This window comes from Pogoniulus pusillus, chromosome 13 (genome assembly GCF_015220805.1).
Source record: "Pogoniulus pusillus isolate bPogPus1 chromosome 13, bPogPus1.pri, whole genome shotgun sequence".
Classification (NCBI taxonomy): Eukaryota; Metazoa; Chordata; class Aves; order Piciformes; family Lybiidae; genus Pogoniulus; species Pogoniulus pusillus.
The window spans coordinates 26,048,283-26,071,242 of NC_087276.1; the positions used below are offsets into that span (position 1 = coordinate 26,048,283).

Consider the following 22,960-nt stretch of genomic DNA (forward strand, 5'->3'; position numbering starts at 1 on the left):
TTTAACAGTAGTGCAGAAAAATGACATAATGCCCAAAGTCCAGCACACAAGAAACTGAAGGTGGAAAACAAAGCATTGGCAGAGAAGCTCACATGAGCTGGAAGGAGTAATAGAAAGGAAAGGACACAATCTAGAGCAAAATTAACTGCCTAATTCAGAATTAAATGATGGCAATTTCTTCTCACTTAGGAGTAAGGGGTAGCATGAGTTAGGTCCATGAATTCCCCAAGTAGCTGCATTCACACAGCTATTACCTGATGCTATATTCATGAGTTGTAAAAAATATACAGTCTAACATTCAGGAGTTTGAGCTTCTCTGTCCTTTCATCTGCATTTGAATTATCCCTGCCCCTCATAACCTTTCTGAGCTCTGCCTGTCATTATTACTTATGGCAGTAGTGCTGCATTTCTTACACCGCACACTCCAAAAGGATGCCTGTTGTATTCACAGCTGCCTGAAACCAGTCCCAAGGCACCCACGTCACCTTTTGCCTCTTTGTTCCCTCAGCAGAATCTGGAAATTGCAATGCATTTGGCCAGACTTTTAAAAGTAGTTAGGTAGCTAACTCATTCACTGCAGTGACATTTAGACACCTAAAGATCTTCTCAATTTTGGGTCCTGTTGTTTAAAGGAGGGCAAATAAACTGCAACGTAACAGAGAAAGGGGGTGAAAGTATCAGTCTGTGGCAAATATTCTTCATTTGTGCTGTTTTTTGCTGTCCTTTTCCTTTAGATAAATCCAAGAGCTAAATCCCCTGTCGGCATGAACAAAACATCAGAGTTTCAAGGTCAGAAAAAGCACCCAAGTCCTTATTCCTTTTCTTTTGCTTTGTCTCATTCCCTTAATCTCTTTAAGTTGTTTTAACAAATATGCCAACCAGGGGAATTTCAGTTTCTCTTGTAGTTAACAAGTGAATGCAGCCAAGTGTTCTACCTGAATGTCCTCTCCATCCAAAGATTCTTCAACAGACACCTCACAGCTTATCTACAGTTTCTGTTTGCTCCATTTTCCTTTGAGTTTACAAAAATGTTAAGGTCATCAATGTACCACCTGTACTAAAAGTCATGGCACTATTCTCTTTTTGCTGTAGGAAAACTCTTTCAAACTGAAAAGACCCTAATCTGGTGACTGTCTAATCATAGAATCATAGAATCAACCAGGTTGGAAGAGACCTCCAAGATCATCCAGTCCAACCTATCCCACAGCCCTATCCAGTTAACTAGACCATGGCACCAGGTGCCTCATCCAGTCTTTTCTTGAACACCTCCAGGGACAGTGCCTCCACCACCTCCTCTGTCCTTCAGCAGAAGGGCATTCATTTTAAATCTAAAGCATTGCAAAGGCTGGGGGAAAGGAGTGGACCCAGCTGCCATCTTACCAATTTGTTTCTATATACTTGTGTTTGAGCTACTCTTAATCCCTCTGATTTATACTATTCTTGAACCAAACACCATCTTAGGCAGCACTTCCCTTATTTGTTTTGTGCTGTGACATGCTCACTGTTGGACAAAATATGATGGCAGACGTGGTTCCTGCTGCAAGATATTACATGTTAAGCAGTATGTTTGGTCATTTGTGCAGATTAGAAGTGTTGAGAAAGGGAAAGTGCCCACAAAGGCATCTATGCTGTGCTTGCTAGGGCTGCTGAGGGTCCCTATTGCAAGTGTTTTGTTGTTAAAAAATCCTGATTCAGTGGGCCCACCTTACTGCAGACTACCAGATTCAGAGGATGAAATGAATACATAAGAGAACCCTTCTTTAATTTGTCAAATAGGTATAATAAAAATGTACAAGAGACATGAAGGAAAACGTTGCCCAGAGGCATCCAAAGTGGTGTGGGCTTCTGCACTTTGCTGGGAAGCTGACTGGGAAGGCAAGGGAGCAGTAGCTGGAGGGCACAGAGTACTTCCTGGAGCCTCTGTCCAGTACAGAGGAGTGGCAAGATAAGCTGAAATGGCAGGATAACCTAAGCCTTGTTGCAAATCTGTGAAAGACTCAGTATTGAAAGTGATCTGACATCATTTTCTCTGCTGTGTTTTTTTCTGTTATCTGGGAGCGCAGCAGTCAGAGCACAAGATGAAGATGGGGCTGATGCCAGCAATGGCCGCACAGACACGAGTTCCTCTAATTCTGTTTCCATCAGTAACTCCATCAGCAGCTGTGAAGTCAGCAAGATTGTAAGGAGCCTTCATATACCCCTTGCTCGTCTACAACCGTCTCTACTAATGTGGTTCAGAGCTTTCACAACCCAGTACTAACATTTCAGTAGCATCCCAGCTGTGATCGCATTCAAGGCCTTGTCAGAGGCTCTCTTAATCCTTTTTACTAGCATTTTGTTAGAACCATGTCATTAGCCTCTTTCAAAATCACAGAACTGGTTTATGTTTATTTAAAGGTATTTCAAAGGCATTTATGACCTCTCGCTGTCTCCTTATTCCACTTCACATTTACTCTTAGAAGGAAGAGATTTGCTTTAAAAGCAGCTTTGTCATTTAGTTAAGAAAATATTCAGGGAGGGTTTGGGTTTTCTTCTCTTTTTTTTTTTTTTCCCTGTCTGTAAGTAACAGTGAGTGAGAAAAAGGGTGCAGATCACAGCTGGAAGTTTCTGCATACCACAGCCAAACCTTTTCTTTCATGCCTGCTGTATCCCCATAATCTTCCAAGGTAGATATTCCATTATACGTATGTGACCACTGACACAGCAGGACAAGCAGAGAGGGAGAATGCTCTTGCAGAGTGTTAATAACAAAGAACAAAACATCTTTCTCACACACTGTGAAAAATGCTGCCCCCAGGAAATTAAAATTATACCCAAGAATAGCCAGGAAAAAAACTCCCTGCCACTCGTAGCAAGATTAGTTGGGTTAGGAATATTGGGAATACCTGCTGGATGTTTAGACAATTGATACTGTCTTACTACTAATACAAATCAGTGTTTATTCTCCAGGTTATTAGATTAATAATTCAATGTCTGGAGATCTGTATTTTTCTTCTTCATTTCTACTGTTTATATAAGTACTCATACATTCTGTTCTTCATCCTCTTTCTCCTTTAAGTCAGCTATGCAACAGATGTGCCACATATCAAGGGTAAAGTTGAAGTGGTTTGGTGTAATGAAGGGGAAATTAATTATTGCAAGATTATATCTTTCCAAAATTAATATTACTAATTTTGATATTCAGAACTCTCACCACCCCCCACCACTAATTTTAACAATACTGGGTTCTTCACTTGGTCATGGAAACTTTATAGAGATAATAACATAGGATCTAGAAACAACTTGCAAAAATATGTATACATTAACTGAACTGGAAGAGAAGGTTCTTGCGGCCCATACCGCTTGTGGTCAATACACCACTCGCCCACTAGATGGACTCAAGGAGCACCTTTCTGCTTGTGGCAGAAGGCTATGGTGAATCCCAAGAGGCTTTAAGTATTTACTCACAAAATACTATCTCCCAACTCACAGGGCTAGCTACAGATTCAGACAGTACCCAGGCGCTGTCAGGGAATTCTGTTACTGCCTTGTAAACTGCTGGGATTTCTGATTCTTCCCAGGCTTCTAGGGAAAGGAGGCAGACAATCTCTGACTTCCTGTCTTGGCAGGAGACTTGCAGGCGTAGGCAGGATGTCTTGCCATGTGCAGGCTTAGCATGATGTCACACTGGCTATGCAGGCTGATTGCGTGGAGGCATTTAGAGCCTGTTCCTGGTAAACTCAAGGCAGGCAGTCTCCAGGCAATTCAGGATGCACAGAAGCAGTAAGCAATAGCAACAGGCAACAGCAGACATGAATACAGTGGCAGAGAACAATGTGTTTACCTGCATAGCTCCTTTTATCAATGTATCCTGAGACTAATGGACCTTTGGACACAGAATAGCCAGTCAGAATGGCAGTAAGCCAAGCCTGACCATATTAGGTGAAGCCATAGGCTTGCTTTACCTAAATTTGGGAAAGGCATAGGCCTTGCACAGGGCAGGCACAAGCTAAGCCTATGTAGCTTTTTTACCACAGGATGTAAACAAGTCTGGGCAGGCCAGTGTCCTTAGACTTCGTGACTCCATATTCTTTGTCCTCTTTTCTGAGGTTGCTTCTCCCCAAAACAGAAGGAGGGAGAGCAGAAAAACATGTCTGGGCAAGCCAGGACATGTGTAAGCCCATTTCTGCCTATCAGGCCTACCACGACATTGGGTAAAGCAGACAGTGAGATGGTCACAAGAAAAGGGACTGTGCCTCTTGCTAAAATACTGGGATATGTGATTATGAAGGCTCTTGGGTGTGGCATTCTTGCATCCAGAATCAGTTTTCCTCAGTGGGGTGCACGCCTCGTGATGCAGAGCAGCACCAGGGGGCTAGCTGGCCAGCGCTCTGTAAGTTAGAAATGACAGCACGTTTCAGGCAGTAACCTTTCTCTCGCTTCTTTTGAAAAGCAAACACTGAGAAGTCGCAACGACAGCATCATGTCCACCACTCCTGAACCCCCAGGAAACGATTCCATTGTCCGACGCTGCAAAGAGGACGCCCCCCATTGCAGGTCGGTGGCCATGCTGGTGATGGAAGTCCAGAACCTCTTAACACAAGGAGGCAAAAAGGACCTTAGATGTCCCTGTGTCTGTCTTTTGTTGGAGAGCTTCTGCTGGCCAGCAGGACTAAATTGCTAAACTTCTCAAGGCTGCAGTCTTTCATCCCTCATTTTGTCAAAAGCACTCAGGAGTCTCAGGTAGTTCAGCTGGGATGAAGGGCACAGTGGTACCACTGCAGCAAGGACTTCTGCAAAGTACAGAAGAAAAACTATTCAAATGCTCTCCTGCACGATGTGCTCTGCCTTAGTAGACTGATCTGGCATCACATACTGCCAGTGTCTGTGCCTCTGTCCTTTCCCCTACTTTTAAAACCCCTCTTTGTGCTTTGTAAGGTACCAAAACAGAGCTGAGTTGTGTGAATGTCTGTGAGAAGTGCTGGGGAGAAGAGGAGGAGGGAGGTGGGTTCTGTCAGGCTCAGGGCTCCATATCTCAGCATAGCAATGAGGGGAAGAAGATGCATTGCCCTCTGCTTCACCTCCTGCTGCAGCTTCCACATCATGTGGACTTCCCCTGTGAGTGCAATTGAACCAGGTGGGAAATGAGAAGTTCGTGGCAGGAAGGAGAGAGCCCTTCCTGGCCGCATTGTCCCCTTTTCTCCAAGGGTTTATAGCAGTGCAATACATGCCCATGCTGTTTGCTGGTGAAGTCAGCAGCAGCAGTAGCAGAAATATCAGGAGATAGCAATTCCCTGAAGGTCCCAAGCAGAAGGAGAATAGAACAAAGCCCAGGCAAACCATTTTAGAAGAAAGCAATATACGTAGAGGGTTTAAGTCTTTACTAGATTGGATTTTTAGACCTAATCTTTATCAGAACTTTATGTAGATTTTTTTGTGTGCTTTTCAAAGCAAACTCACCTCTGGCAGACTGCCTCTTTTGCCTCTCTGTGTGAAACTCTGCAAGACAACTTTCCTTTAAGGGTATCCTCAGCTAGTTTTCTAGGCTGCTGAGGATTTAGACAGGGTTTAGTCTCCCTTAGCTTCTCCTAGCCCTTTTGGAAGGACTTCTTAGTCCTCCAAGCCCTTTTTTTGAAGTGTATTGTGCTCATTAAAGATGGAGGGTCATTTTATTAATAATCTGAAATGTCTGATGGTTTAGGTGCTTAACTTGAAAAGCTTTTGGCATGCCTGAACATTGAAATATTTGCAGTATATCACAGAATCACAGAATCTCTTAGATTGGAAAAGACCTTCAAGCTCATCGAGTCAAAGCGTTAGTTTCACACTGACAAGTCCTTGACCAAACCAAATCCCTCAGCACAACATCTAATCACTATGAATCAGTATGGTTGGAAAGGACCAGGATCATCCAGTCCAACCTCATCCCAGCATCCTTCATCACTAGACCATAGCCTCAAGCACCACATCCACTCTCCTTTTAAACACCTCCAGGGATGGTGACTCCACCACCTCCCTGGGCAGCCTGTTCCAGTGCCTGACCACCTGCTCAGTAAAGAACTTCCTCCCAATATCCAACCTAAACCTCCCCTGATGCAACTTGAGGCCATATTACAGAATGCAGTAAAGATTACATGGCTATTATTCATCTTGTGGGCTTATTTCACTATGGCTCTGACTATATCCTGTTACATATGTTAGGGCTTTGGAAGACAGAGCTGTACTGCAATCTGAACATTTTCCTTATATTAGGGACTCTTTTTCCCACTGGTGTGTGGAAGGAGAAGGTACCCTGGAGCAAGGTCTGCATGTGGCCTTTGCTGAGCTAACAGCCACTGAACTCAAGTATCTCAAGAGCATGCCCAAAAGTTCGCTGTAGTTTGCAACTTTATAATTAGCCAGCTAAGGTTTTTTTTTATCTTGCTCGTGAACCTAATCCAAAATAATTGCTGTTTGCATGCCAAGCTGCAGGTTTCACAGTTCATTCGATCATGATTTGTGTGGAGAAAAAAAAAAGTGAGATCATAATGTAATGTGGGAAAAGTTATATTATTTCCCTGATTATAGGTGGCATAAAAATAGCTGACTCTCCCCAGACTGGCTGCAAAAATTCACCCTTCACTTGAAGCCAGATATAAGAAATATCAATTCCACAGAGGACCTACAAATAATTCTGAATGGGAAAACCAACAAGCTGTTATTTAAACAGCTTTGCAACCAAAGCACATGCTTTAATGAAGTCCTTCTAGTGAAGCAGGCAGATCAATCACTTGGCTGAGCATCCCCAATATCCCTTGAAGAGCAAAGTTCTGGTGAATCTTAATGGTTTGTTTATAAGGCAAACCACTATCATAGAATCATAGAATCGGTCAGAGTTGGAAGGGATCACAAGGAACAGCCAGTTCCAACCCCCCCCTGCCATAGGCAGGGACACCCTACCCTAGATCAGGCTGCCCAAAGCCTCATCCAACCTGGCCTTAAACACCCCCAGGGGTGGGCAACCCATTCCAGGCTCTCACCACTCTCATGCTCAACAACTTCCTCCTCATGTCCAGTCTGCACCTACCCACCTCCAGCTTTGCTCCTTTCCCCCCCCAGTCCTGTCACTCCCTGATAGCCTAGAAAGTCCCTCCCCAGCTTTTTTGTAGGCCCTCTGCAGATCCTGGAAGGCCACAAGGTCACCTCGGAACCTCCTTTTCTCCAAACTGAACAGCTCCAACTCTTTCAGTCTGTCCTCACAGCAGAGCTGCTGCAGCCCTCTGAGCATCCTCATGGCCCTTCTCTGGACATGCTCCAGCATCTCCACATCCCTTCTGTAATAGGGGCAGTAATATAGTAACCTTTAACAGGAAAGGTTGTGTCAGTGGGAGTTGGAGCAGGAGCAGACCTGTGGCCCAACAGTTTCTGTGAAAACCCTGGGACACTTTGCCTTTCTGTTATTGTAGGTATCTCAGTTACTTATGCAAGGTGCCATTAAGATGTTATAAAATACTTCAAGTGCTTCAAATCAAGCAAGTAAATTACTGCTTTGCTGCACACAGTCACTTCTCTTGCACTCTGTCTGTCAGTGAGCTTCTGACATTTTTGATCTATCATGGGAAAAAAGCCACCATCCTGCAGTATATACACAGCAGATATTATGCAACCATTTTTCTCAGGGCTGAAGCAGGTGTGGTGTAAGTCACACACATGAGACCATCAGTCAGCAGCTTCCCCTGGTCTTCAGCAACATCTTCATTCCCTCACTGCAGTTAGAAATTCTTCCTTCTGAACCTTCTTGCTTCCCATGTTGGCTGACAGATATTGTCTTCTTGATACAAACTGCCTTCGTCCTGCATCTTCCCTGAGCCCACAAATATGTTACTTATTTTTTGCAGCCACTCCAATGCCAGATGCAAAACCTCCCAACATCGTCTTTTCTTCACAGAAAAAAAGTTCCTCCTTTAGAACTTGATGAAACCTGCTGAAGTTGGAAATGAGCTGAAAACTAGCAAGTGAACAGCTTTCCCCCTCTCTCTGTGTTCCATTATCTCATGTTTTGTTTTTAATTCCAGCCTGGTTGAAGAAGACAATGACAGTTTTGGATGTGATGCTTTGGAGCTTGATGGTAAGCAAGAGAATATCACATATATGGTTTAACTATGAGATCAATGTGATTAGCTCACCAGCTACAGGTACTGCCAAATAAGCAACTCCTGGCCTAAATAAGATGGGACACGTAGTCTCAGAAGAAATTGAGTCTGTTCATCACAACAGGTAAACAAAGAGTCAGCTAGTGGTGAGAATAAGGAAACAGTTAATCCTGAAGAACTGGGCAGGGAAAGGATTAGACTGAATGAAGAAGGCTTTAAAATGAGGAAGGCATCAAATTCACAAGGGCCAGATTCTTCTCATTGCTACTCAAAAGAAGAGGCAATGAGCTCAAAGTAAAGGATGAGCAATTCCAGTTAAACAGGAAAAAAAAGCTTTTTTACTGTGAGGGTCTTCAAACATTGGAACAGGGCTGTTCAGAGACAGTCTCCAACCTTGGAGACAATCAAACTCCAGCTGGACATGCCCTAACCAATCTCCTGTAGCTGGCCCAGCTTTGAGCAGCAGGTTTGCTGTTCTGTGAGAGTGATCAGCTAGGTCCAGCAAGCATGGCTGGCATTCCTTGCCATGGCCTGTGTACATGTGTCACCCCTCTGCACCAGGAATTTCCTCCTTCAGATTTGGCTAGGACCAATCAAACATTCATTTTCCTCCCTTTCCATCTTTGTTCCTCTCTCCAGGCCTCACTTTCAATTTTGTCTCTCTTTTCAGATGACAGTCATGATAGGCAGTCACATGGAGCTCCTTCAGTGCATTCTTCCTCTTCTTCTCATCATTCAGAAGGCCTGGATGCCTATGAGCTTGAGCATGTCAACTCCATATTTAGAAAGTTCTCTCTGGAAAGGTAATTGAGATGCCACTTCACCTACCTTAGACAGAGACCAAGAAAAGGCTACTGTAGTACAGGTCCTCCATTAAGCTATTGGTTGCTAGAGATATAATGGCAGGAATATGGTGTCACAAGCTGCTATGTGACACAAATATCTCATGACACTGTGCCTAAGTCTTTGCTTCTTTATGTCAGCAGCAGTATCACATGTTATTCTGGAGCCCTTTCATATCCTATAAACCACTTGAGGACATCCTAAATTTCACAGACTGCAAGGCAGGCAAAATGTTCTAGAGGCTTGATTTCATGCTAGTGATCTCGTTATTTTGCTGCTAGAGGTTGCTAGATGAGGCACCAGTACACATCTGATGATTCAGTTATGGCAGAGCAATTGAAGCCCTCCAGAGGATCTTCTCCAGAAGTTATGCAGTAATGAGAAGGTCTTCTTTGAGAGTCTTTACATCCTAGTGCTTGATTAACGCTAAGTTTGCTAATCTGTCTCTCGTTGATCATGCAGATATTTAATTCTGGAGTGCCCCCTAAAAGCTGAGATCATTAACTGTCACTTCCTTTGCTGAACACAGACCTTTTCGTCCCTCTGTCACATCTGTGGGTCGCATCAGAAACTCCTGCCATGCCATCCAGCGCGTGACACTGAATGGAGACAGCCTCAACTCGGAAATCACTCTGCTTGGGGGGAACGATAAAGGCAGCTTCATTAGCTCTGTCAAGATAGGATCACTTGCAGAGAAAGCAGGTCTTCGGGAGGGACACCAAATCCTACTGGTGAGCATGGTCAGCAAACAGTATGGCTGCCTACTTGCATGCACATCCACTGCAATATTTAGTTTCTTCTTTTGTGACAAAGCATTTTGGCTCACGATGAAGAAAATCTGCTATTGGCTGTGAAAATGGTGATCCAACACAGAGACACACTTTTGCACTTGGCAGTAGTTCTGTGTAGAGCTAAAAGATTAGAGCAACCAATGTTTTTCTTACTGCTGTTTTGTCTAGTTCAGCCCCTCTGAAAAGACTGAGATGGGATTTGCTCTCCAGCTTCCCCATACTTTCCTGCCTGAAAGGAAGTTCAAGCTACTGAGCTTAACATGAGGACTCCTAAACCATTCTCTAGAGTAGCTTGTCTTGGGACTGGCCATGGTATGAACAGGAATGGATACAACTGCCATAGGAAGGAGAAGAAGGGCTGCATAGCTGTGCAGCTGTCCCTGGTATCACATTAGCAGGATTTCAACTGGGCTTCTGTTAAGTTGCTCTTTGCTTAGTTTTGTCTCAATTGCCAACGTTCCCAAACTATTTTCTTATTAAAATACCTCCAAGGGGAAACAAAACCCCCACAACTTATATTCCTGCACTACTCATTACTGGAAAGGCTGGGGTTGTCAAAGAACTGCAGTTCTACTGACTTCTAGCACTCCTAATTTGAGGACAAAGAAATGAAATACTGCAGAATGCTACCCACATCCTGATAGTGAAGTATCTGCATTGTTTAATCAGAAAAATGTTAAAGAAAGGTTAAAAAAAAGAGAAAGGTATAATTGACTCAGAGATTGAACCCACACTGGAGAGTGCTATTTCTTTCATATCTAGTTGGAGGGCTGCATCAAAGGGGAAAATCAGAGTGTTCCTTTGGATACTTGCACAAAAGAAGAAGTTCACTGGACAATTCAGAGGTGCAGTGGTCCAGTCACACTCCAGTATAAATCAAATCATGAAGGTAAGACCAAAAATATATCTCATCTCCTCTTAGTCCCAGGTCTATTATACTAACTTGTCTGGATGAGAATGACAGAACCAGAATATTCCTTTGTATTGGTATAAATCTGAAGCATGCCCACTGGTGTTAATTATAACTACTCTGTGTAACTGCTCCAGCTTTTAGCTTTGTGACTGAGAACAAAAGGAGCCCCATATGCTTGTCTCTCCAGGACTCTGAAGAATTTACATGGTGGGCCAATAATGACATGGCTCACAAAACACCTTTAAGCTTATTTTAATGTACAGTTTTCTGTAATACAACGTGGAGAGCTGAATCATCTTTATCCAGCTGAAGTCGATTTAGCACTTACCTGATGGAGTTGCCTTGTTTATTACCTTTGTGCCTTTATCTTATCTTTAACAGCTGGAGTCCATGTGTGGTGAACTGAATTTGATGTTAGTGTTCATGGCCTGTAATGATAATTTCAGGGTATGGATTAAATAGTACATTCCAAAATCCTTTTTACACTAGTGTATATAAATTTGTGTTGCTTTAGTTTTTAATGCTGGTTAGAGAATTTCAGCTGCATAGATCATACAGGAAATGATGTCTTTGATTTTCTTTGATGTTTTCAAAGGTAGGGAAAAAACTATTGAAATATTTTTCTTTAAGCACCACTTAACTGCAGATAAAGCATGATATAGATTGTGGGAGTGCCAATTAGAGCTAATAATAAAAGGAATAGCTTGTCATTAAAGTCAGTGGCAGAACTCAAAGTGTACTTACAGAGTAGAGCTATAGCTGTATCTGTATCTTTGATAGGAAGTTCTGTTTCACAGGTCGTGTGTGCAAGACTGAAAATGGAGTTACCTAAAGGTGTCATCACAATGAAAAACTCTCACAGATTCTGATTCCAGCAGCATGAGCTGTTTCTGATCAATGCTCTGTTAGTGTCTTTTAGGTGTAGGCCTGTAAGGAACCTTGTTGTAGCCCTGCCTGGGATTAGTGTCCGAAGTTTGTGCTGCGTGCTTGTCCCAGAGGATGCCCAGGAATGCAGCAATCCTCAAGTGTGACCATCAGTGATCATGCTTCACCCTTCCTTTGCTACTGCAGGTTATCAGAAGCTGCTGTTGGAGCTGGAGGAGGGGCTGATCACATCCGGGGACTCATTCTACATCCGCCTGAACCTGAACATCTCCAGCCAGCTGGACTGCTGCTCCCTCTCAGTCAGATGTGATGAGATTGTTCATATTCTTGACACCATGTACCTGGGGAGGTGTGAGTGGCTGTGTGCCAGAGTGGACCCCTTCACCGACAGGGACCTGGAAACAGGGACCATTCCCAGCTACAGCAGGTGAGGGCAATGCTGAGTGGCCACCACTGTAAACAGGGAAATAAGTTACTGCTGTGAGGAGAGAGGTATATGGCTTAATTGCTGAGATATGGCCCGATGATGTTAAACTGTAATAGGAGCTATAAAGCTTTAGAAAGGAGACTCCAGATGTTACCTGAGAGAATAACATTGGTTTCTCAAACAATATCATGTCATGAATATTCTTTAATCCCTAACTGCTCTGCAGCCCTGCTCTTTATTTGGTTCCTGTGTTGTTCAGTCAGTCTCCACTGCTGTTTCTATTTAATCTTTTCTGTAGGCACAGATCCATTGCACTCTAGCTTTCTTCTGAGTGGTCTCAGATAGCTTGATCTATGTGATTCCATCCTTTCTTTTAGAGCCCAGCAACTCCTTTTGGTAAAACTGCAGCGGTTGATGCACAGAGGGAGCAGAGATGAGACAGAAAGCTCACATAATACCCTGCGGGCACTGCGGGTAAGTGTCTACAAACAAGGTCACTGTAGCACCTAAGCTCCACTGCTACTTGTTCACTGTCTTAATTTTACAGAAAGTCTTGGATACACCCTGTGTAGGGTTTTGGTTATGCCAGGCAATGGCCACCTATGTTTGCTTTAAATAGTGTTGCCACGCTCTGGCACGCTATTAACCCTTCCAGCTATGAGGGGACTCTAACATCCATTTTGTGTTTTAGCTAATCCTTTTCATTCTTCTTTACCCATAAGCCTCTAATGCATCTTCATATCCACACGAGGAAGAAGCTGTGTCCTTGGAGTTAATAATCAGAATTATTTCTCTCCTACCGTGAACAAGCATCTAATCCACAGGGCTATCATTGTCCCATAGCAGAAAGACCTGTCTGTTCCAGCCTATGGAGAAAAGTGGGATTATCAGCTCCTCATACACAACTGTGCTGCTGATTTCTCCTTTTCCCTCCGTGAAAGTCATTTGTTTTGCCTTTCTTTAGAACCAAGAATTCCATCTTTACATAAAAACTGACTTCCTGGTATGTTAGGTATGTTAGTTACAGTAATGTGTTTCTCGATCTGGGGAGATGCACATGCTTCTAATATGTCAGAGACACTGTAGCCACTGCTTGTGCTTGATTTCAGTCAAGGTTAAGTGTCACACATTCCTTCTATACTCCAGTCCCCACTGATCAAAGAGACAGAGATCACTGGCAGAGATGCCAATGAAAGCAAAAGCTTTGCATACTATTTCCTGGTTCCAAAATTACCTCTTTAATAAGCTGTGGAGAGCTTATAGAAGTCTCAGGAGTCTCCTGTGAAGAAAGGAATGTGGAAGAGCAGTCACAGAAGTGGTGTGTCTCTGCATAAGCCATGCTTCATCTACAGCTTGTTTAGAACCTTGTCTTTGGGAGAGTTATCAATCAGTCACCATCCTTTTTATTGAAAACATACAGTATCTGCTTTCACTTGTTCTGTCCCTTGAGCACTGTGATTTAGAAAGAAAAGAAAAGGAAAGAAAATAGGAAAGTAAAGAAGAATGTCTGTGTTCTTTTTTTATTAGAATACATTGCAGCCAGAGGAGCCTCCCCCACAGCATGACCCAAAAAACAGCCCTCGCCTGTCCAGAGCAAGCTTTCTTTTGGGCCAAATATTACAGGTAATAGTAATAATAGTAATAATCCTCAGTGCAATGTCTGGCAGTGGATCTGGACAGCAGATATTCTTGGCTTATCCTAATTTCCCCAGAAAGCCCACCTCAGGTACAGAGGTGGTATCAGGATTTATTCCAATCAAAAAGAGGTTTAATATATGACAAAGATGAACAGGTTGTGTGCTCTTGTGATAGAGATGTTTATTTTTAAGTACACACTTTCCATTGCTAATATAGCTTGATGAATCAAACATTTCTGCCATCAGAAACTGAAATGTGTTTTGCTTGAACCACATAAGGACAAATCCATTGGGCTGGACCAACCCCCAAGTCTCTCTGAGATAAGGTTCCATCAGTAAACAGTCATAGAATTGTAGGTCAGTGACTCTGAGCATGACAGAGACTGTGGGTGAAAGATAAAGTCTTGTGAAGGAAGATGGTTGCAAAGGTTAGCAAACATACAGGAGGAGGAATTAATATTTGGATAGAGGAATAGGTGGGTGGATGAGGAATGAAAGCATGAAGCCTGCTTCTCAGTGTAAAAAGAATCCCATTTGGGAAGTTTTAAATCTCTCTGGTACAGCAAAGAAGAGGCAGAGTTTTGGGTATATCCTGTGACAGTTTTGTGCACAGTTATAGTGGGTCTGTTACTCTGCTGTGGACACATCAGTGCTTGCACTGGTGGTAGCAGGGAGCTCTGTGAAGAAGAAAACATGCTGCTTAAGAGCAGAGAACAAAATAAGAAATCTCAGAGGGGATTAACAAAGGCTCTGAATCGGATCTATGATATTTAAAGAGCCTTAGAATTCAGTCAACAGATCCATGGGGTCTTGTCTTTGATAGACACAGGTAATTCAGTTCTCCTATATAACAAGTGTGGGCTGAGGAATACATGGGAGAATAAAGAATGTAAGAACTGAGGGTCAAATCTCTTTTTTTACCTTTCCAGTTTGTCAGTAGGTCTGAAAACAAGTACAAGCGTATGAACAGTAACGAGCGGGTCCGTATCGTCACTGGCTGGCCCTCTGGTCTGGCATGGACCTCATCCGAAGCAAAGAAGCCATTGCCTGAGAAACTGGAAGGTATGAATATATAAGAGTAACAGCTTTGCACACATGGCACTGAGATAAAGGCCTACAGGAAGGTCTACCTAACAGCATGGCTGTGAAAAACACTACAGGTCTTTCCTCTTACTACCATCTGTGGTCCACCTTGTGCAAGAATATAACGGCATTTGTGACCAAAACTGATTTTGCCAAAAGGACTTGAGGCACCAAGGATTCCTGAGCAAGGTTAGGACACTGAAACTTTGTGTTTGATTGGCAGTCCTTCCTAAAATCATAGAATCAGCCAGGTTGGAAGAGACCTCCAAGATCATCCAGGCCAACCTAGCACCCAGCCCTATCCAGTCATCTAGACCATGGCACTAAGTGCCTCATCCAGGCTTTTCTTGAGCACCTCCAGGGACAGTGACTCCACCACCTCCCTGGGCAGCCCATTCCAATGCCAATCACTATCCCTGCCAACAATTTCCTCCTAACATCCAGCCTATACTTCCCCCTGCACAACTTGAAACTGTGTCCCCTTGTTCTATTGCTGGTTGTGTGGGAGAAGACACCAACTTGCTTTTTATCCAAAATCCTTTAACTCAAAGTAAGTCAAGTGAATAAGCAGAAAGATTCTCCAAGCAAGAGTCTTATTCATTTATTACATCATCTCTTGAAAGCAAAAGGCATTTTGAAGTATCTAGTATCAGGTTGTATATAGTGAAGACAATCCTGGCAAAAGAGAAGGGAGGACCAGTATGATTAACCATGTTGTTTCTGGTTCATGTGTTTCTCCTCCTTTTTCACCAAGTGCTGATGGAAAGGTAACCAGATGATAAATGTCCTGTTCTTTACTCAGATTTGGATTCTGAAAGTGAAATCAATAAGAGGCTCAGTCTGATCCCTTATAGCTTGGTGAGACCAATCCACTGTGAGCGCAGGCGCCCTGTACTTTTTACTCCCACCATGCTTGCCAAGACCTTGGTACAGAAGCTTCTCAACTCTGGAGGTGCCCTGGAATTCAACATATGCAAGCCAGGTAATGGGATAAAAGAGGAGCATGACTGTTGATCCTCAGTGCTGGGCACAGGAACTTACATATGCACACATATGCAGAGGCATGCACGTGTGATAGCTGCTTGAGGTACTTCAAGTCACATCAGAGTTAGAGAGTTATTTGTAGTTCTAAATTCTGCTTTTTGAGAATATCTGAGATATTTGAATGTTTTTGAGACAGCCAGTGAACATGCTTATGAGATTCTGTGTCTGTGAATATTATCCCTGTGTATGCTGTGTGGTTGCTAGGATGCCCCTGAGAGACTGAAATGCTGCGAGTGCTCTTTCTGTTTGCATACTCTTTGCATACTGCATATCTAGGCAATGTGAAATTTTGATTAATTTGTTTCTAGTATTTGCTATTATGAAGAATATCTTCCCTAGAGCGACTTTAGGTTTATATCTCATCCAAGGTTGTGAAGAATGTGCATTTGATCTACTCAAAAGACTGATTTTCTTCCATGCTAAGTATTTACTATTAAAGCAATATGCAGTAGCGCGATTGCTGTAGGGCAGGATTGTATACAACACAGCATTAAACAGAGCTGACGTTTCATTTTTACACTGATATTGAATACCCACCACATAGTTTGGAGGCTTACAGTCATCCAGACTGAGAAACTGAGAAGTTAAGTGTTATAATAAATATCCCCTGTCTTGCAACATAAAACAAAAGCTTTGATGTAGAGCTGCAATTCACAAGGGGGCCAGTATCACACACTGCAACCTAAGCCAAAATTTGTTAAACTTTAAACACAAATGTTGGAACATTAAATCCTTCTTTTAGGAGCCTTACTGAAGGCCTTCTTTTTTTTTGCACTTCTCAGCATCCTGCAGCCCTGCAGTGGTACTGTATAACATTAGGTGCTGGGATTGTATTTACTGTTTTAATTTAATGCCTTCATAGTGTCGTAGTAATTGCCCAAGGACTCATTGGTGCAGGATATAGCTGAGATGCTCATCTGTGATCAGATTAGGCTTTAATTGAATTCAATGGAAGAAATGAGGCAGCTGTTACGACAATTCATTGCTCCTCTTCTCTCCCTGAACCATCCTTAGATCCCATCTGAAGTACTATTGAATAGTTTTCTAGGTGTTATGTTGCTGTAATTTTGATTTTACTCCTCATCCACATCTCTTTCTAGATATTGTAACAAAAGAAGAGTTCTTAAGGAAGCAAAGAACAGAGACTATCATCTTCAGCAGAGAAAAGAATCCGAACACGTATGAATGTATTGTCCCTGCCAATATCGAGGCTGTCACTGCCAAGGTGTGTAGTGTGCTCTGTATGCCTTTGACAGGCTGACTGTGAGTCTGTCTGCAGTGTCTGTTTCTTCCTGAATAAGAAGCTGACCACTTTACAGTTGCATGTTCTCTCTCTTGCCTGCCTTCAATCTCAGATTTGTATTTATTCTCCCAAAATGGCTTTTATCTGTGCTCTTGCTTTTCCTTTTCTTTTTCATCCTCAGCCACATCCTTTTATATATTAGCTCATTCTCTGTGATGACCCACATTGATGCAGCAAAATATCCTTTCATTTTCTATGCTCCATCCCTTATTCAATTCCTTTTCATTTCGTAAGTACATATGAATGTGCAAGAGAGTAGGAGATACAAGGACCTAGACAAAAGAAAAGACAGCCTAAAACACAGACACGGGGCTGTAGAGTACAAAGATGGTGATGTCAAACACAGAGATCTTCTATCATGTAGAGTAGACCTGATGCACAGCATGGGAAAAAAAGAAAGAGTGATGGGTTTTTCTTTCATAAGTACTTGCAGTAGATGTGCTCTCTGAACAAAGAGCAAGTATGTGTGTTTGTGTACATATGTAAAGCTGGTATTTTATCTTGCTCTTCATCTTTAGATCAATCCATTTCAATGTAAATCCTTTTCAGAGAGCTATTAAGCTCAGCCACTATGTGACTGACCAATTTTAAACCAGTAGGAGGAGTCTGAACTTTAAATGTATATTTGATTAATAGGTTTTAAATCAGTGCAATGGCAAATAGAAAGCTTTTCAGCTGACCCCATAAGGTCTGGATACCTTTATCTCCAGACTCCACAACAGTGAATGTTCCTTTGTGACACTGTTATGACTTTGTTTTTAGAACAAGCATTGTCTCCTGGAAGCTGGAATAAGCTGCACAAAGGATTTAATCAAAGCCAAGATATATCCTATTGTTCTCTTTATCAGAGTCTCAGAGAAAAACATCAAGAGGTTCAGGTAACATATCAAGCCTTCTGCATATTTGATATTCTGTCTTATTCAGTGAATAATTCTCAAGTCCAATTATGTTCTCACTGAGAGAAATAACTTTTCTCTCTTCATCTGGTGCTTCCATATGCACCGTTTCCTGCTGTTACTCCTCCCTGAAGCCTTACAAAGGGAGAAAGTAGGAATCCACTATATCTAGCAGTCTTTCACTATCACCGATAGCAATGAGCACTGTGGGAGGATGAGACTCAGGAATATGTGGTTTTCTCCATGCTCAGCACTCCCACAACCTTTCTTAAGCTGGAAGAAGAAAGGTCATAAATACTTGCACTCTCCCTACATTCATTCTTTTAAATTGTTTCCCCATTGAAAATGCTTTTTCCTTGGGGCCAGTGTGAAGGTAAAGGAAGGAGAGACCTGGAGACCTGTATTCTCTACGGCTTTTATTGCTTGTATATAGTCAGTAGAATATAAATTCCTGAAGGGGCAGCTGGGTTCCAGAATTAACATTAAATAGAAGACATTTATTTTTGGTCTGCTCATCTGATACAGGAAACTGCTGCCAAAGCCAGAGACTGAAGAAGAGTTTTTACGTATGTGCCGTCTGAAGGAGAAGGAACTGGAAGCTCTGCCATGTCTTTATGCCTCTGTAGAGGCAGATGCTTGGAGCAGCATTGAAGATCTTATCCGGACAATAAAAGATAGGATTGGAGAAGAACAGCATAAAACCATCTGGATAGATGAAGATCAGCTATAAAAACCACTAAGCAAAGTGGAGTTCCTTGGTGACAAAAGGACATGCCCAGGCGGAGCAGGTGCTGGCAGAATTCTCTGATCAGATGCCCGGTGCTCGCTCCTGTTTCGCTCTTGCTGGCTGGAGACTTCCTTGCTGGCAGAATGCATGTGTGGAATGGAACTGGAGCTATGCTGATTAGCCAGTGTGTCTCAGGTGCTGGGGATCTAGGGTGTGGGTCAGACCACAGTCATCACCACAACTTCTGGCCCACCAGCATCTCTTAAAGGACATCAGATTTTGAACATGTGAGAAGGACAAAGATCTTGAGAGGCAGCTTGGGGTATCTCATTATATTAAAAATATGGATCTCATTTGGCTCATTGAAAACTTCTGATGGGACCAAAAAAGTGGAATCTAAGAGGAACAAAGCAAAGGGATCGTGCTAAAGGACACAGAACTAAGATCTGTCCCACACACAGCTTGAGGTGAATTTCTGAACACAGGCAATTAAGGAAGCTGAGGGCTGGTTGGCAGCGACAAGAACACTACCACTGGTGGCCACAGGAGCTCTGTAGCTCTCTTTTTCCATAACCATTTCAATCAGAAGAAAATAGCTATTATTCCTGGCATTAATTGAAGTGACATTTCCCCCTTCCTTTTAAAACCCTTTTAATTTAACAGTTTTGTGGGTTTCCTTTGTAGTCTTGGCACTTAGAGGACAATAGACTCCACTGTCCCAGCAGCACATCAGATCTTTCCAGATCTGCCAACGTTTCATTTAGTTTATCCCTGCCTTTGCATTGTATTCATTTGTACATCTTTCAATTTTCTACATTTTTTTACTTTTGGAAAATACCATGGTGCCTTTTCCAGACAACAGGTTTCTCTGTTTCTCCACTGAAATCTATATTTCTCTACAACATCATTGCCTGCCAATACGCCTGCTCTCAACAGGAGGGACTGTTCTGAGAAGAAGAAAAGGAGAATTTCATAAGCCAGTAATTGCTGTGAGCTAGTCAGTCCTTGACCTTTCTGCTGTGACTGACAGCAAGGAGACCAGCAAGCATCACATTGTGCTGTGGCCAAGTAGGATAATATTTTCAACACTGTGTACACGACTTCGAAGATCACATCCCATTTTCGAAAGCACTTAACTCCTCAGAGCATTTAAGTTCCACTGATAATGAGTGGGACTTGGACTCCTAAATCTCCTCAGTCTTCTGCATTTTTTTTCCCTCTATACATTAGACACTGTGTTGAGACTGCCAAATTGATTCAATAAAACTGACCAGATAATAATGACTTGTGCAATTGCTGATCTGAAATGCAATAAAAATTGACCTAGAGATGAAGAGCTGTACATCCCATTATCCTCAGATCCTTCATTCCTTGCCATATTCCTGCCTTTCAAGATTCATTTAATAACAAATTTACATTTGCTTCTGTTGTCATCCCATCTCGAGGCTTCAGGACAATGTGCAGCAGCTGGCAATAAAAAGACAATCAGAATCCAAGCAAAACAGCTGGCCTGGTGGCCCTCCATAGATTAACTGCTACATTGTCTTTGCAGTGAGCTTCTGATGTTGTGGTGTCTCTCAGACAGGTTGGGTCGGTTCAGGTTGGCTTGTGTGGTTGTGCTCTTCTGCTCTTCTCTGTTCCCCCCCCCCCCCCCCCCCCCCCCATCATTTTTTAACTCCTGGTATCTTTTAGAAGTCATTTATGTCACTTTACATCTAATTTCTGCCGCTGTGTTTCTCAAATTATTAATGTCTGAAAGACTCTCCTTAGCTTGCATTTCTCAGAGAGTAGCTCTTTACCTGCCCAGTGCCATCTGTTCGGACCATGCAAGCAGGGGATGATACTGTTTTGCAACCTCTTCTCAAAGTACAGGCTGCACACACAATCTGCAGCTCCCTCCAGGGCAAAGAATAACAACCAGTTGAGGTATATATAGAACAAATTGGATGTTCTTCAGAGATCCTCTGTAGCTCAAGCAGAAACAAGAAAGTATCGGTTGGAAAAGCTGAGCCTTCCAGAAGCATTTTGCATTCATTCCAGACGCCCTGATAACACAACCTTCTGTAACAGCTGCCTGAGGTTTGTGGCTGCCCCTCTTCTGATAGTTTTTGAGTCCAGAGCTGAGCAATGGCAGAGACTGTAAGAACATTTCTCAGCTGCTTCAGCAAAAAGTTCAGCCAGGTCAGCGTCAGATCCCTTCAGGAGTAACCAGCTGAGTGCTCAGCAGACAGGGCTCATAGGATGCCCATGTCTTGCTGACGGTGCCACAGGGATCTGCAGCGTCTGGTGGAATGGCTAGAACAGATGGCTAGTGGGGCAGAGGGGATGAAGTATCTCAGACTGCCACAGTTGTTTCTGCAGATATCTTCTCTCACCACAGCTTTATTTCTGAGCCCTCTTTGCATGAACAACAGCCGCAGATGTGATTTATCTCACTTAACTTTAGGCATAGGAAAGGTACATGCCAAAGTCTAACCAAGGTTCCTTTTACAGTGAATGGAGATCTACCTCCAAAGAGCTATTCATCTAGCTTACTGTAGATAGCTATGTAAAGGTGAGGTGAATTGCCCTCTGTGCTGTCTGTGGGGTTTTTTTCATGCACTATAGGGAGAAACTAAAGAATTAATCTGGCCTTTAGCATTTAGCCTTTTGATCTGTAATTTGGGACAGCTAAAGCACCTTATGGGAAAAGTGGAACAGGAGATTGAGGTGAAGAACAAGAGATCTAATTATTTCTGTGAAACAAGAGTGAATACGTGGAACAGGCTTCTTGGTGTCTGAGAGCATCTCCTGCACATTCCCAGGTCTGCAGATATTTTAAGGCATTATGGTTGTCTACTCAAGTGGTACAAAAAACCCAGACTCTTGTCAGGTGAAGGTCACTGACAGAGCTGTGTGCTGTAGCCTGCACAACCTTCATCCCTCAGCTGGTGGGGAAGGTCTGAAAACTGTATTCCCCCTTGACTTTTGGGTGTGAACTCAAAGAGCAAATCTATAGCTGGAACACATTCCCAGAAGTACTACAAGAGCAGAAGGGGCCACTGTCACTTACACTAGCTGAGGAGATGCCTCTGATCTGGATCCAAATGCTGTCCATCTGAACTGAAAGAAATCAACCTCTGCATCTTTTGAAGTATATTCAAATCTGTGAGCTTGAAAAGAGGCCATGAATTTCCTTAAATGTCAGTGCTGGAATCAGCATGAATTCCAAGTCCTGAACTGGCAGATTTGAAGTGCAAACTTGGACCTTGGGCTGCAGATTGTTGCAGTATTATTCATACTGCTGTCTCACTTGCAAGCGATTGCTTTAAGCTAGCAACACATGTGCAAACACCCATTCAGGCACAGCCAGCTTTGTGTGGCTGAAAAACTGGAAGAAAACAAAATGGAAATGAGAAATCTTGTAAATCATTGTCATAAATTGCATCAGAACTGAACCAAAGCAGCCTGAGCTCATCAGAGTGTAAAGATGTGATGAGTTTTATGTTGGATTATTCTTTTGTGTTGTTAGGCAGCACTTTGGTGTAAGTGGGCTGCCCAGGGAGGTAGTGGAGTTGCCATCCCTGGAAGTGTTCAAAAAAAGCCTGGATGAGGCACTTAGTGCCATGGTCTAATTGATTGGACAGGGCTGGGTGATAGGTTGGACTGGATGATCTTGGAGGTTTCTTCCAATCTGGTTGATTCTATGATTCTATGAAGTCTTCTGATCAATAGGTGGACTTACAGGGACCACTGAAATTCAGATGAATTCTCTAACTAGTCTAATAGAGTGAAAAATTCAAGCTGCAGACCCAAGTCTGAACTGGATGCTGTGCTTGGACACCAGAGCTCAGACCAAGCTGCCTGACAGAGACATGTCTGGATGCCAGTTGCTTGTGTCCCTCTAAGGTGAGTAATGTTCATATCAACCCACTTCAAAATCAGATCACTGAAGGCTTTTAACTAAAGTCTGGGAACGTTTCTCAGAAGTTTGTGTTTTAAGTTTAAAAAGGAGCCTGGGCAATTGCCCCATACTTGGTCTGCTACTTTATCTGTTAAAAGGGCTAAAGCCTAGAATGGCAACTGCCTTTAAAATGCATGCTTGGAACACAATTGCTCCTTTCCTTTAAAAGCTCACCAGAGCCTGTTGAAAATATTTCAGATGTAGATTGTTCTTTGGATTTGGAAAATGTCACTGAAGAATTGGCCACTAGAAAAAAGCAACTGGTAAATTTCTCAATGGAATATTGTTGTGTTAGAAAATGTGTTTGCAGCCAAATCCATTGTCTGTGGAAATGTTTCCATTCTCAGATTTCAATGG

General features: G+C 42.8%; 1 protein-coding gene across 1 annotated transcript in view; it reads left to right on the plus strand.

Moving 5' to 3' along the window:
• Positions 1–19,988, plus strand: part of CARD11 (caspase recruitment domain family member 11) — a 64,749-nt gene extending 44,761 nt beyond the window's left edge. The window contains exons 11-25 of the mRNA XM_064153653.1: positions 735–789; positions 2,064–2,179; positions 4,433–4,536; positions 8,034–8,086; positions 8,782–8,914; positions 9,484–9,685; positions 10,508–10,634; positions 11,730–11,970; positions 12,348–12,444; positions 13,498–13,593; positions 14,537–14,669; positions 15,493–15,672; positions 16,835–16,959; positions 17,800–17,915; positions 18,459–19,988. Of these exons, the coding sequence (XP_064009723.1) occupies positions 735–789; positions 2,064–2,179; positions 4,433–4,536; positions 8,034–8,086; positions 8,782–8,914; positions 9,484–9,685; positions 10,508–10,634; positions 11,730–11,970; positions 12,348–12,444; positions 13,498–13,593; positions 14,537–14,669; positions 15,493–15,672; positions 16,835–16,959; positions 17,800–17,915; positions 18,459–18,663 (1,983 nt within the window). The 3' untranslated portion in view covers positions 18,664–19,988. The remainder of the gene's footprint in view (positions 1–734; positions 790–2,063; positions 2,180–4,432; positions 4,537–8,033; positions 8,087–8,781; positions 8,915–9,483; positions 9,686–10,507; positions 10,635–11,729; positions 11,971–12,347; positions 12,445–13,497; positions 13,594–14,536; positions 14,670–15,492; positions 15,673–16,834; positions 16,960–17,799; positions 17,916–18,458) is intronic.
• The last annotated feature ends 2,972 nt before the right edge of the window (positions 19,989–22,960 follow it).